Source organism: Caloenas nicobarica, chromosome Z (assembly GCF_036013445.1).
Source record: "Caloenas nicobarica isolate bCalNic1 chromosome Z, bCalNic1.hap1, whole genome shotgun sequence".
NCBI classification, from domain to species: Eukaryota; Metazoa; Chordata; class Aves; order Columbiformes; family Columbidae; genus Caloenas; species Caloenas nicobarica.
The window spans coordinates 87413740-87428861 of record NC_088284.1 but is presented as its reverse complement, the minus strand read 5'-3'; the positions used below and the strand labels follow the sequence as shown (position 1 = coordinate 87428861).

At 35.8% G+C, this 15122-nt stretch overlaps 1 protein-coding gene across 2 annotated transcripts in view; it reads right to left on the bottom strand.

The window, feature by feature from the left end:
* Window positions 1-15122, bottom strand: part of VAV3 (vav guanine nucleotide exchange factor 3) — a 164330-nt gene that overhangs the window by 18720 nt on the left and 130488 nt on the right. For both annotated transcript variants that reach the window (XM_065655754.1, XM_065655753.1), the window contains exons 20-23: window positions 13450-13586; window positions 6617-6682; window positions 2050-2084; window positions 159-275 (exon numbers count right to left, since the gene is read on the bottom strand). In XM_065655754.1, the coding sequence (XP_065511826.1) occupies window positions 159-275; window positions 2050-2084; window positions 6617-6682; window positions 13450-13586 (355 nt within the window). The remainder of the gene's footprint in view (window positions 1-158; window positions 276-2049; window positions 2085-6616; window positions 6683-13449; window positions 13587-15122) is intronic.

Here is a 15122-nt window from a genome sequence, read left to right as displayed (position 1 = left end):
AACTTCAGTTTTCCTATGTTGATTCTCTTAAAAGTTGTGTATGATTATATAAAATGAAGCACATTTTTACTTTTTCAAATTATTTCAAATATTATTTCAAATATTATCTAGACATAAAAAAGAACAGGAAAACTTTCTGTAGATCTTATTCCACTTACTTAATACTAATTGCATATTCTCCTGACTCTTTGGTCCTGTGCCGCACCAGGTAAGTGCTATTTACTCTGTTAATAAGTTCGCTCTCTGCTTGCAATCTTTCCATTGCTCCTGCAAACCTGTAACAGAGAACAATAAAAATTCCCTGTGATTTTTTCAAAGCTACAAAGAAAGGTCTATCAAATATGCAATGCAGAGTCCCAGTATCCTGCATGTGATAGAGACCTAAAAATACGTCAGTTGCAACAGAATACCACTTCTAGATCTTTGAAGGAAGAATAAAGCGTGAAAAAATTCTACACTGGGAGAGCAAATTCTTAATTAGAAAAGTACTTGTGCCCATGTTGAACACAATGCTTGTTAAGGAAAGTACTCAAACCTGAGCGTTAGCTGAATAACTACTGGCCTGAATAGCTCATAAAACCAAATGTTTTTCTGAATCATGTGTTGCAAGTGAAACAATAAAACAGTGGCCCAGAACCTTGGAACCTCCCTAACTTCCACTGGATTTATCTCAAAGTGAAGAATCTGCCACCATTAGTATATTGGGTCAAAAAAAGGCCCATAGGAAAATTTGCTATTTATACAACCACACTGTTCTATTTGGTCTTATCATTATTCATAACCTCTAGTGCCTAAAGTGTAAAGGGTAGACTACACATACACACACAAGAAAAAAAAAATAATCAGCTGATTACGTCCAAATTTGAAAGAGCTGACACGAAGAGTTGAACACTAAGACAAATAAGTCACTGATTCTGCAGCCTGACTACACAGGCAGATTTGTGCCCTTGCTCTGCCTTGCTGGTTTGAGTGCGACTTCATGAGAGGCTGTCGGCAGATGGCTATTTGCAAAACAAGAGGTTAAACTGTTTATTGAGGAAAGTGACCTAACTTCCAGGGAAAGGACGCCTATTTTACCATTTTAGAAAGTTGTCTAAAGGCACTCAGCATCACAAACCACTACTATGTAAAATCTCATACTAATACATCACTACCAATTAAAGTGAGCTTTAAATGAAAAAATAGTTATTTTAGGAAACACAGCAGGGAACACACATTTTGAAGTTTATCACGAAATACATTACTTTTTACAGCAAGTTACAGCCTGAAGTCATTTTTAGTTAAGTATTACAAATCCCTAGAAGATAAAGCCTGATCCAAATGATATGCTTTCTTCTAACAAAATTATAAATAGAGCAAATGCTAGAATTTAATTTAAAATAACGATTTTATATATTAAACATTCTATTTAGTTTGTGGTAAAAAAATCAATACTTGTTTAGATCTGAGTCTGATTTCACTTTTGGCAAACTAGAGGGAATCAGGACTAATGTGTAAATGACAAACCATAAAACCAGTGAAAGAAAAAAAAGTGATGCTCATTCTGTTTTCTCAGTATCACCACGTCTTTACAAGAAGCGAGCTGAATTCTGGTAAAGAGTCCGCACACTACATAAGTCCCAGACCAGCAGTGGCTGTGGTTTTAATACATTGTCCTTTTGTATTGCTACAGTCTTTTTTTTTTTTAAGGAAATGCAGAATTCTTCAGGAGGCAAGATGTATTTAACATTATTCCTTCTCTTTATTCACTTCACATGTAAGATCTACTTGCACACTTCGTAAGACTTCATATTATATGCACCTCTTATTATTCTATTTCAGCTGCACAGCTACAGACTTGTAAACAAAATGTCAAAATCATTAAGCAGTTTATTACATCAGAAATGCTTTTAGGCAACGCATGGCATTGCATCCCCAAACCATTACCCAATGCCTCCTTCAAAAGCCTAGAAAGGTTACACCAATATAAATTGAAGTGTAATAAACACAGTTGTGTTTCTACAACTGCTTCTTTCAAAGAGATTCTTGTAAGACTAGACGGGGACTCACCAGAGTTGTGCAGAGTAGTCTACTGGTTTAGGAACCTAGGACATGAAAAGATACAAGAGAATGAACAACACACGTTAGATAGCATTGATCTAATTGTCAATATCCAGATGAAACAAGTCATACGAAGAAGATCTAATTAGTCTGAAAGTCTATGTTCTTCTGAAGGAAGTTATAGTAAGGGACAAATATTCCATACCATTCTGAAAGTAGTACAGAATATTTTAACTCTTTACTGCTGTGACAGATTTTTTCTACTTAACAGAACTGTTAGAAGTTTTCCTGACAGTGCCTACATTCAAGTTTCAGACATAAAATAGCCCAATGTTACATATTGTTGAAAAGTATCATTAAAATATGCAACAAATTTACAGTAACGTATAAAATTCACTTCATATATGGCCTTAGAAAGACTGCCTACTAGGAAATACAGCATATAATCTTCTGAGAGAGTTGAGGATAATCCATAAATTGTCTTGTATGACATCATTCATACCTTTGTATTTGACTTGCTTAACTCGTACTGGATTTTAATAAGCACGGAATTTGATTCTCAAATTCAATTTCAAAAAATTAAGCAATCTACAATCAGTTTGCAAAACGGATGTTGTATGTATACATAAACATACGCATAGATAATGTTTACACATGCACAAGATGCACAGTATAGCAATCCCCATGAAAATCAGCACTGCATCTTGACCTTCTGGTGTATGATATTTCGATATTAGCCTGTTCTTCTAAAACAACATGTGAAAATTGCAAAGTGCTGAAAAATTTATTTTAGTGGAAGCTTAGCATACAACCTGCAGACTTAGAACCTAATGTCATATAACGTCATCATTTTTTTTTCTTCCAGTAAAACCAAAGAATGTTTTATTATTTTCTGGAATCTAAGAGGGAAAAATTACAGTAACATTTTTCTCACACTTTTTAATTTATGATACATGGAATGTCTTCAGCAGAGACTTGCAAACACAGATCAAGTCAGGAAGATACTATTATACAGGCCTACAAACTTAAATTAATTGAAACTGAAATCAACTACAACTCCCACTAACTTGATCTCAGCTATCAACAGAGATCTCTTATCAAATCTCTAGACCTGGCAATGAAATGAACTCCAGTGATGGGACCAAAAAAACCCCAAAACCAACAAAAAAACCCAATAAACACAACACCACACACACTAAAAAAAACCCCAAACACAAACAAACAACGAACAAAAAACCACACAACACAACAAACCAACACAAAAACCCCACCTCCCTGCATTCTGCAGTTAAAGTTGTGAGAATCAAGTAATGAAAAATTTGTGTGTTAACCTGTCCAAAATACTATGGTATGTTCTAGCGGTATTGCTGAGGTAGTAACAGGCAGCTTTTGGATGGAAAAAAGCAGAACAGGAAGCTATGAAGTGATTCTTGAACCAGGATATTGTAAACTAGAGGACAGCAGATGGTCTGTGTTGAGGGAGTATACAGAGGAATATGACATTTACAACCTCTTGTGGCAGTAACCTCAAAAAAGCACAGTTACTGGAATGCAAAAATAAAAAATTATTGAAACAAGTAAGAATTGTTACAATTTCACCATTGCAAGGCTCTCATCTTCTTGCTAGGAAGCCTCAACACTGGAGTTACATAAATGCACTTATATTCTTAGATAAATTCAGAACATTTTTTATTGAGAAAATTTTCAAAAAAATTAGATCAGGAATTAAATTAGTATCTCTCCTAATTTCTCTTTCTCCACAGAAGTAAACAAAACTGCTCATTTTTTTGGTGATAGAATAGGGGTTCGGCTAACTTTAATTTCACTTAAGATGTAACTTCCATCACTGCACTGTTAAGATTCATTTCCATAAACCAAAATTTGCAGAGTTCACAAAGCTCTGCTTACTGCCTTTGACATAACGGTCACTCAAACCTAAATACATAAACATTTACTTGAATGCCTCTCGACCCAAGACTTTTATCATAAAATTCTGAAATTTACAGGACAGCCCCAAACTGATATTTTTTTCTACATAACAGAGCAGACCCTAGTGTGGAACATGTTGAAGTTCTCTGTGGTAAAACCAGGGTCACATGTTCAGTTTGCACAACAGTAAATCTATCCAGGTGTTAAAACAGTCATTAAGTTAGCCTAGTTCTTGAGAGAGAAAAAAGGAAATTTATTACTCCCAAACAGCATAGACAAAGGGCTCTCAGACAGCAGCATTAATAGTGCTGCTGGTGTGCAAACCCCTTTGAAGTGCAGGGGGCCTAATGCAGCGAGGTGCCACCCCTGGGTGCAGCAGGTGGCACTTCAGAACCCCACAGCCACTGATGCTGTTGCTTGGGCACCTCTGCTTCTTGTAATGGTGAGACTTGGAAAAAAGTTAACAGATTATGAATTTGCTGACAAAGAATTCCCATGATAAATGTTTTAGTGAAGTGATCAAATGAAACATTTCAAGGCCACCTAGGCACTTACAGATTCTTTACATGTTGTGAGATATTTCCATAATACATTATGTATTAATTTCATTATTTGTATTATCCTCCATAGGACTAATTAGATAACATGCATTCTATCAGCAAAAGGAGAAGTAAGGATAGTTAAAAAAAAAAAAAAAAGGCATTCTTAATTTGTCAAGTAATCCTACCATATTGAAAAGGATATAAAAATTCAACAATGGTTTAAGTCCATCCTTCAGAGCAGTTAAACAATAGCTGAGTAGACCTTTTCATTAATTTTGGATGGACAGATATAGATATAAGTAACAACCGTCCTTCATAGTCATGAAATAGAATAAAATAAAATAAAATGTTACTCCAGAAGCTATAGGCTCATACTGTGCTACATATCAAATGTCTCTATAGAAATGAGAAAACTGGAAGAAAGCTAGGAAGAACCAGATATTAGTCACATGGTGCAGAAGATGTCTGCTGACATACTACTTATTGCAAATAGGAAAAAATTGTTTATAGGTACATCTGTAAAAAGTCTGGAATATAGATATTCTGGAGCTCAGCAGTTTTTCATTCAATATTTCTTCCTAAGTCTTTTGATGTATGTATTTTATGCTGGTTTGGGGCATTTTTATATCTGCTGGCTGTAAAAACTGTTAGACTTAATAATAACAGTAAAAGTTACAGCATGTTTAAAACCTGATTGATGTTTCAGTATCTTTAACTGCATCATTTATCATAAGAAGATGTTTATATTTTATCTTTCCAAGTTAACAGTGGTGAAGCATCAATTTATCTTTTTGTTCTGATCATGATACCGGTTGGTAACACTTCATGAATAATATTTATTCATTCTGTAAAACTGTGTTATTTGCAATACTCCTCTAAATAGTATATTTCTAAATTTCACAGAAAGCTTTATCACTAGAAAGCAATCTCCACAACACCACAGTAATGTTTTTCCCAACTTCGGATATCCCGCTTCCTCTGCCTTCGAGTATAGTGGTGGTTCCTAAAACGTTGCTACAAGTTGCTGTCAGTGACACTACACAATGACTGACTGGGCTGCTCCAGGATCCTCTGGAAGGTACTGCCTGTGTCCAGGACAGTGACACCACGGCACAGGAAATCCACAGCTTTTACAACAAGCAAGGGGATGAAGGGAAGCACACTAAGTTCACATAACATTTTCATCTTGATTCCAGACCTGTTCTCTCATCCAGTCTAACATACCTTGTACCTATGAACATTCTGTGTATCCCTCTTCAAACAAAATTCTGAAAACAGAAGGTACTAAAGATGTCTCAAGATATACTAATGTATTTATATTCTTTAGGATCACATGTATATCTACTAGTAAGTCAAACAGTTGTGAATCAAGTTAAAGCTAGCTTAAAGCAAAATAAGGAATATGATTCATCACTGGTTTTATGGGTTTATATCAATTAATCTCAGCAAAGGGACATATAGCAATCTGATGCAGTTATAGAGCGCAGGGAATGAAGAAGCAAGCATACAGTATGTTAATGCCTCGTTATGTCTGTATACAAAACTCTTGAGGACATATTATAAAATAATTTTTCTTATTATTACCCTGAACTTTTCTAGATTGAGAACATTCTTGTGTGAAATAAAGGCAGGGGAGAATCTATAGAAAGGAGAAAATTTATCAGGCAGTCCGAATACAAAGTTTTATATTAGTTTTATGCATTTTTAAACTCACTACTTATGGCGTAATCTCTCTCTCTAACTCAAAGTGACTGGGGAATAGATTAGAACTGCAGCATTCCCACCTTACTGCTGAGGACGGAAGAAAGTGCACTTTCACATAAAATGTGTTTGTTCTGCACTCTGGAAACTCTTTATATGGTTCAATTTATTAATATTCCCAAAAGTTAAATCTGTTTCCCAAACATGTTTTCTTGACATGTCCTATTTACCTCTGATAACCAAAAGTATTAGAATGCTGTATTTTAAGCAATATTGAACAAACCACAAAACCACAAAGGAACTAGAAACAATATTATTTTTGTAAGGTAAGATTAATAAAGCACGGGTATGAACTAGGCAGTTTTTCTGTAAGATGACAAATGGAATTAAACAATTGTACTTACGCAGGGGCTAGGCTTTACTGCATCACTTGGGAAGAATCCAAGCTCTCCTGTTGTTAGATTTCTGCCCTAGGGAAAAAAAAAAATATCATTTTTGAGACATAATTGGGATTAACAGTAAATAATAATACACATGCACAGGAATTTAGGACAACAAGAGTATATCAAAGGGTCTTTAACATAAAACGCTGTTCTAATAAAATGTTACTCAACAGTTGTGTGGTTTTTGTTGTGGTTGAGTGTTTAATTTATATAATTAAGAAATAATTATAGCTGTTACACCTGAGAGGTTTGAGAGATGAGATGCAAGATGGGGGCTCAGAGCTCAGGTTGTGATTTCCAGTTCTGTCCATGTCTGCCAGTGTCTGATACCTTCATTAGCGTTAATTGTTTCCTTTCAAGTCGGCATCACTCTCATGAGAGTTGCCACAATACAGCATAACAGATCCCCAACGTGACCACACCACAATGCAGCGGCAGCATCCAAGAAATCATGCTAACTTCAATGTGAATTTACGGCTAACAATCCATCAGCCAACTCGGACACAAAGTTCTATAGTTAAGGGTTCCCATGAGTGATGCAAATCATTGGAAATCAGATGGGCACGAGAATTAAAGATTATCTCTCTGACTACGCTATACGTTGTTGATGCACATACACAACTGGGTGTCCAGCAGCAGAAATGCATCCAGCATGGCATAAACTGAGCCTTTCATGCAACACAACTGCTGCCCCAAAGCTGCAGGACCACCAATTTACTCTGGGCTTCTAAGGGCCAAAAGCGACCTGATCAGGCCAAAGCCATGCCTCAGCAGTTCACAGCTCACCCCCAGCTTTCCTGAAGAATGGCCTCTCGGCCAGGCAGAACAGCAAAAAAACCCCACCTTTCTAGTGCTAGTAAACATTTGGCTGTGACCATGCTGACCACATTCTTCATAGCGGAACAGAGCGAATAGCTAACATTTCTAACATTATATTACAGATACATAAAATGAGGGCATCAAAATGTGTATTTTGGCAAACAAATGTTTGCATTTAACAGATTTTTAAAAGCACATAAATGCCTAACCTCCATTAAATTTAATATACGCACTGTAAACAGCATACATTCAGCATTTGGCAATGACATTGAGAATCAGCACTTTACAAGCACTGTCATGTTGAAAATCACACTTATTTTTTATTTGTGATGGCATACCTGCAACATAAAAAATTAAAAGTGGAAAAATGCTTCAGAAACAGACATGGAATTTCTTTGGGGTTTTTGTTCATTTTGTTTCTGCAATACTAAATATGTAATCGCACCCTAATACTTTACCAACTTTACCAAATATACAGAGAAGTGCAGGGGAGGCAGAGGAGAGAGAAAAGCAGTTAAGCAGTAGTTAAGCCATAGTATGCTGAATACCAATGATATTTAAAAAATAATTATGTGGAAACAAGTGACAATCTTACAGATCTGAACCTGTCAGCAAAGCTTCTTTGCCCTCTCTCCCACTATCTGCTTGAATACAGGTTACCCTTTGCATCCATATATTCTATTTACTCCCAAATCATGAATCCCTCTGAAGTACAGATTTAACTTATAAGCAGAACTCTGACACAGTTTCCCACCTAAGTGATATTACTTACAATACTAATCTTATCTGAATAGCAAGCGATAACAGAGTCAATAAAACCAGCCACTGAATAAAATATATAAATGAGAAAAAGCATTTGAAGGAGCACAACTGAACTTCAGTTTTGTATGTGCCCACACACGATCGCTATTCATTAAAAACATTCATATAAAATGGAAGAGGCTGAAAAAGATGACGCATGATACAACATATGTCCACAACAACTAGAAAGCAGCCAAAGATCAATGATGAGCTCAGGGACAGACCTCTGTGTTACCTTCTGAAAGTGCAAAAAGAAACATCATTTCATTTGTTCAGTAGCATTTCATAATGTTTATAGTGCTTCCTCCTGCAACTCAGAAATACAGTCTGGGTACTTACAAGATTCTCTCTTACTGTTTTTCCAGCAATGTATTTGCACACCCCGAAATCTATTATAGTATGCAAGCTAGTTTTGATTTGCAGACATTTAAATGCTTCAGCACTGAATTATACCAAACTGAGTTGTCCTATGACCTCAAGTAAAAATGAAAAAGGAAAAAATAAAGCCACATCGCAGTCACTGAAAAAAACTGTAGCATGTACAGAAAGACCAGATCATGGGAGAATATGATGTAGAGCCAGCATTATACTACCTGGCTTAGATACTGCTACCAGTACAGAGTGATATGAATCACAGCTTAAAAACCCAGAAGAGCAGCAAAGATTATGAGATTAGCTGTGGTCTGTACTGGTTAAATCATTATAGTATCACAATGCAGACATTATAATTTATACACATTCGGAATAAGGAAACTGAACTGCAGTCCACAGGCTGTATGTAACATACACGTAGGCAACAAGTCAATGGCACTTGGAACAAAAAATAATCATACAGAGGAGACTGAATAAACATTCATTGAACTGAAGTGGTAAGAAACTACCTCAGTGGGCAGACTTATATGAAAGCTACTGAATTAAGAAATACTCTCTGCCCAAGCAAAAATGCCATAATTTCCTTAGATGTCAGCACTTATTGGAAGATGCTATTCTGTGCAGCAGTGCGACACAGAGAGGCTATAAGTGAAGCACACATTCTATGGATGCATACTTCATCAAGATCAAAGCGAAAGCAGCAGTAGAGAAGTCACATGGACAGAATCTCTCATCACACAAAATATCCCCAATTACTGTGACCACTACAAAACGTTGCCTTTGCATTTTGAGCAATACCATGAATGCAATAAGCAGTGAGACAACCCAAGAAGGGCTTTGTCTTCTGAAGGCAAGCTTCTCATGAGATAACTGCAGATGGCTTTGTTAGTTAAATAAACAAAAATCCTTAACAGAAGAGGGTTTTATTTATTACACATTGCTGAAGGAAACAGCTCACTTTAAAATGCTCTGTCAATAATAAGCTCATACAAATAATTTGATAATGTCCTTCGGAGACTAGGTTATTTCATTCACCTTTAGAAATCCTAGCTAAACTCATCAAGGCTTGGTGTCATTACACACAAAACTATGACCTGTTTTCAGATGATGATTTCAAAATTTCAGATCTATCCATCAACTCATGAACAGCAGCAAAATTATTATGCCACCATACTTCACTTATATTAATTATTTCTTTCTGCTTTATGCTTCCTGCTTGGTAATTGCTTATTGTTTGATGAGTAAGCATTTCCCTTGAACACTGCCCTGCAGTGGCTTATGGTCATTATAAAAGAGAAGCAAAGGACTGGACAGAATTATTTTAAAAATATATTATGTATATACTATTACATTATATTTCTAGACTATATTAAAATATATATTACATGTACGTGTATGAATGTATGTATACATATTCATATATGTAAGGACCAATGAAGCCCTTCAGTCCATTTCTTTCAACAACAGCCTCAGCCAGACTAGAGGCTAATTCATGGCTCTTGTACCTGTTTTAATAAAGGAGACTTTCTGAAGCCATTTAACACATTTGCTCTGTATTTCCAGAATGCTGCTTGCTACTTAGCTATGCAATGCCCATTAGCTTCGTTGGACATGCATAGAACTAGAACTCCAGGATCACTAAAATTTATGAATTATCATGTCCTTCTCCCATTTTCATTTTGTTTACTGCGAAGTGTGGAGAAGAGAGGAAGGAGACAACAAATTACGAACAAAATTACAAACCAAAAGGAAAAAAAGACACATTCAACAGGTACTTTCAGAGTGCTGCCTCCCCAATGTCTCAATTTTATATTTATAATATACTTACTGCCTTTTAGATGTTTACAGCAGGACCACTATACTGAAGCATTAGAAAGTACATCTGTAATAGCTATTACTTCATATGGGTTTAATCTGCATCAAAGAAAAGCTGGTTTTGAAAAAGGAAAGGATCAGTCCAGGAAATATCTGTATTCTTTTGGCATACTTGAGAAACATGATTGCCTGAGGATGGCAGGTAATTGCAATGCAAACCTGTAAAACTAGAATTATATCTTATAGTAGGCACTGCGGCACCCCTGAGAGCCTCTACCCTCAGGGTAAGCAGGGACCAATTTACTCAAACAAAACTCAGAAGAAGAGAGAAATATTCATCTCTCTAATAAAAATATGGCTACTTCAAAGCTACGCTACTACAGTTGAAACAACTAGTAGTGCTCTGGTTAAAGGGTCTGAAATTTCCATGTAAAACACCAAGTTTTCAACTCTCTTTTCCCCCAGCACCCTTTCCTTTTCTTATTTCATTCTGCAAGTCATGTTAGCTGAGCACCAGCCAGACAAGCAGCACAAGTCTAGTCTTGCCCTTGAAAGAGCAGAGAAAAGCAGAGTCCTGCATAAGGGGACACGTGTATCAGTATAAGACCATCCTTCTCTTTACAAGCAGCCAGGCGTTTACTGAGAAGAGTAAAACAAATTGTGGCAGTATCAACACCTCGGCATTACGCACCCTCTTCGAAGAAAGCTTAGGTTTGGAGTGATACCAGTGAAGAGGCAGAAAGCAAATTCATGGAATTCAGAAGCGCTTACCCCAGCCATTTCATTGTCTCTGTGACTGCTCACAGTTCGTCTCTCAGAAAAGTATCTGCTGTTTCATTAGGAAAAAATCCCATACTCCTCCCATTTTCCAGACTGCGTAACAGGTAGATTCATGTGTGTATATGGTCTTGAATTGCTACAGAACTTACCACAGTAATTGCTATATGATCATTCAAACATTAACTTAGCAGAATTTTAATGTCTATCAGAACATATTTGATTGCAGTTAAGCTATAGCTTAAGCATTGCTTAGTAACTTGGGGTATTTATTTGATGTACTGTAAAGAATGAAAAAATTAAACCACACACACATATATTACGAGCACTTGAATTTCTATACTGAGCAACAGCCAACTTGAAAATCCACTCTAATATTAGCAGGTAAGCTGTAAATCACTCTTAAATGGCTCTTGAATAAAACTTACAGATTTTAATACAAATCGTGTTTTCCAAGTTTTTTTCTTAATATGTATTTCAAAATGCAGATGTCATTACAAGACTTCTGAAAAATCTGTATTAGGCAGTCCCTGACAAGACAGCTCATGAGAAATAAAATTTCCCGAATGATGCTAATAGAGATGACAATTTCCATTAAGATTCAAATCTATTACTAAGGCTTCTGGGGAAAAAGCCTCACGTGCTTCCCAGTTTCTGCTTGTTAAACACAGTGAGACTCTAGCTAAATTCTTTAGTGTGATAGGTACAAATAACATCTAAGACAAATTCCAGTAGATCGAGTTGACAGATGTATATGAACATGGCAATAAAATCAGTCGCACGAGGTGGCAATAATTCTGGCTCATCCTAACTGTATTACTCAGATGATTACTTTCTAGCCAGTCCCAAATCAAGAGCGTGCTTAAACGCTTCTATGGATCAGAACTCAAGACCTTGCAGAACCAAGTCCTACATACAAAACTATACGGCCAAAATCTAACAACCGACATTTGAAAAAAATTTATTTTTAGTGATGTGAAATATCTACGGTCTGCTAAATAACATGTTGTGAGAGTTCTGAGGTGGGGCCTGTTTGCTTGTTGTTGGTTGGTTTGTTGTTGTTGTGTTTGGTTAGGGTTTTCTGTGGTTTTGTTTGTGTGTTGCTTGTTTGTTTGTTGGGGGAGGGAGGTGGGTGTTACAGTTATTTACATAGTTGTTAATAGATAAAGCAATTCTACAATTTATGACTTCCCCACGTTATGTGTTCTTCAGGATGATGCAGTGGCACAGGAATAGATTTCACTGATTCAGTCCTGAAGAGTTTGGAGACAATTAAGTCCTAACTGAAGCCAGCAAAAAAATAAACTGAATGACCTAACTCATGTAACAGACCAAGCAGTTTTTATAATTAAATTCATTAAATTATTATAGCCTCAAAGAAAAAAGAAAATCATAAAGACAGACACAGGAACAATTCAAGACAACAACAGATGCTTCCCAATTGTTGCTCTATTAATATCCTGAAAGTTCTTCTACTTAGTTCTATTTCCATTTATCCAATATCAGTAGCACACAGGATTCTAGTATGAACAATCAAGAAAAATGACATGTTTTAATGCATTTGTCTTTAAAGTGAATGCAAGAGAGCATTTTGAATCTGCTTATAGTTCTCAATTAAGAAGAAATGCCAGTAACAGAAGTGAGTGATGTGAACAACATGATACTGAATTTTGCCATCAAGAGAATACACCTTTCCCATGTACACAAAAAACTATCCTCAACTGATTTGAGAGGTCATCAAGAAGTTTAGGTGTTGTTCTGTTTTGCAGAGCTGTTTCTCTCCCCTGTAAATCTAATATTCGTAATTGGGTTTTGCCAATATAGCTTTTAGTCCTGGTATGTTAAAGAAGCAGTGACTGAAAATTCACAGGACTTTGCTGTTTATGTGCCAAACATTCTCCTTAACTCCCATAATTTCAATAGAAGGATCGCTACCAATGCCGTATTCTTGCAGATTTGTTCACCGGGACCTTAAGGCTGCGAGAATGAAGCTTTACACAATATAGGAACTACTGGCACTTTTTAAAGTAGTATTTTTAAAGTAGTAGTATTAGATATTTATTTTGTAGTAGTATTAGACACTTGTTTTGGATAAAACATAAAGATATTATTTTGTTTCAAAAAGGAAAAAAGTTACAAAATAAATATATCAATAAGAACTTTATATCTGGGACTAACATAATACAGCCATTAGCTAAATGATCCAATACCTGCCAAAATAAGCTATGTGCATCTCCTCTAATTAGTTCAATAGTGTCCCCTATCTGGATGTGCAACGGTGGACCATCGTGTGTCGCTGGCTGTGGTATTCCACTGTAGTTTCGAATTACTTGCATTTTTGGTAAACCTGAACAAACAAACAAAAAAAAAGAAAGAAAACATAAGTAAGCATTTATTTTCAGTTAATGAAAATGTATAAAATCTGAAGACCACAAAAGCAAATCAATCAACAAAGAGACACTGCCTTTAGTAAGTACCTGACTAAAGCAATACCTTAGTACTATACCATGTACAACATAATAGAAAAGAACCACTTTGAAAAAACATCTTTGTCCTCCCTTCTTTTGGGGGTAAAGTTGATTTCGTGCCTATGGAGGCTCTTTCCTCTACGTGTGCACCCCTGGCTCTGCATAAGGTTCAAATATCAAGGCTACCTTTGTAGTTCAAGGGAAAAATTGTGATGAACTAATATTAAAGTCACCAATATGAACAATCTCATCAGCTTTAGATCAATATTATCAAAAAGCCTACTGCTGATGAGAACATGCCCAAGAGAGTAAGGATGACAATCCTTCTAGGCTTCTCATAAGTCTTTTTCTTCTTCTGAAAATTAAAAAAAAAGAAAAACAAACAACAACAAACAAAACCCACATACAGAAAACCAACAGACAGTCGTTTTGGATACACGTAGCAAAGCCTGGATCAATTTAAGGTTTAATTTTCAAGGCAAAAACTCTAGCTGCAGATAACTCCTTTTCACATCAGTACTGGCTGCATGTAGATTGATCTGTGATTTTTTCCTTTCTGGAAAATCTGTGATTTTTTTTTTTTTTTTTTTTTTTTGGTTGTGGAAGCAATCCACTTCATTGAGACACAAAATATTTCCTTAAAGATTGGTCTCTGCCTGTACAAAGAACTAAATCACTGTTCATAACTACAGTTCAAGAGCCCTCCACAAGCATGTGTCAAATGGGGGTGAGAGGTAGGATTTCATCTGGAAGAGAAAACTGTAGGTAATATAACTCCATGTTCTTAACAGCACTTTTTTTTATCATGGATAGCTACTGTATTGCTCTAAAAGAGCATGCTGTGATGCTATAATACTGGAAATCAAGTGAAGTACCACCCACTCCATAACAAAGTAAAAACTATTTTAATTACTCTCCCTCTATCTTTAAGTAAAAAATTATAAATAATTTCCCTGGTTTTAACTGCACATGGGATGTTAAAAATTGCCACAATTAAGCGAGGATAGCCATTTATAATCTTAACCAGAACGTTTTTGGTTAAGTAAGATTTTGTAATAATGTATATTAATAAAAACAAATAAGAGTAAAAGCATGCAAAGTCAAGGTAGCTGGGCTGCCATATTCAAGCAGTTTCTTGCTGGAGAATCATGATTAACTTAATTCTAACAACAAAGGATCAGCAGGCCTACAAAAGACCTATTTCTGTTGCAAAATGGCCACTGTAATTTAGGTGGCAAGAAATACAATTACCCATGTTCTCTTCTAAATTGTATGAAACATGAAAGAGATCACTTTCAATAATTACTACTCACTGTATTTAAGCATAAATACTAATCCAAAGCGCTGACAAAATGTTAAGCAAAGTAATACCAGCTCTTATGTTACTCAACCCAAATGACACCGTAACTTTTACT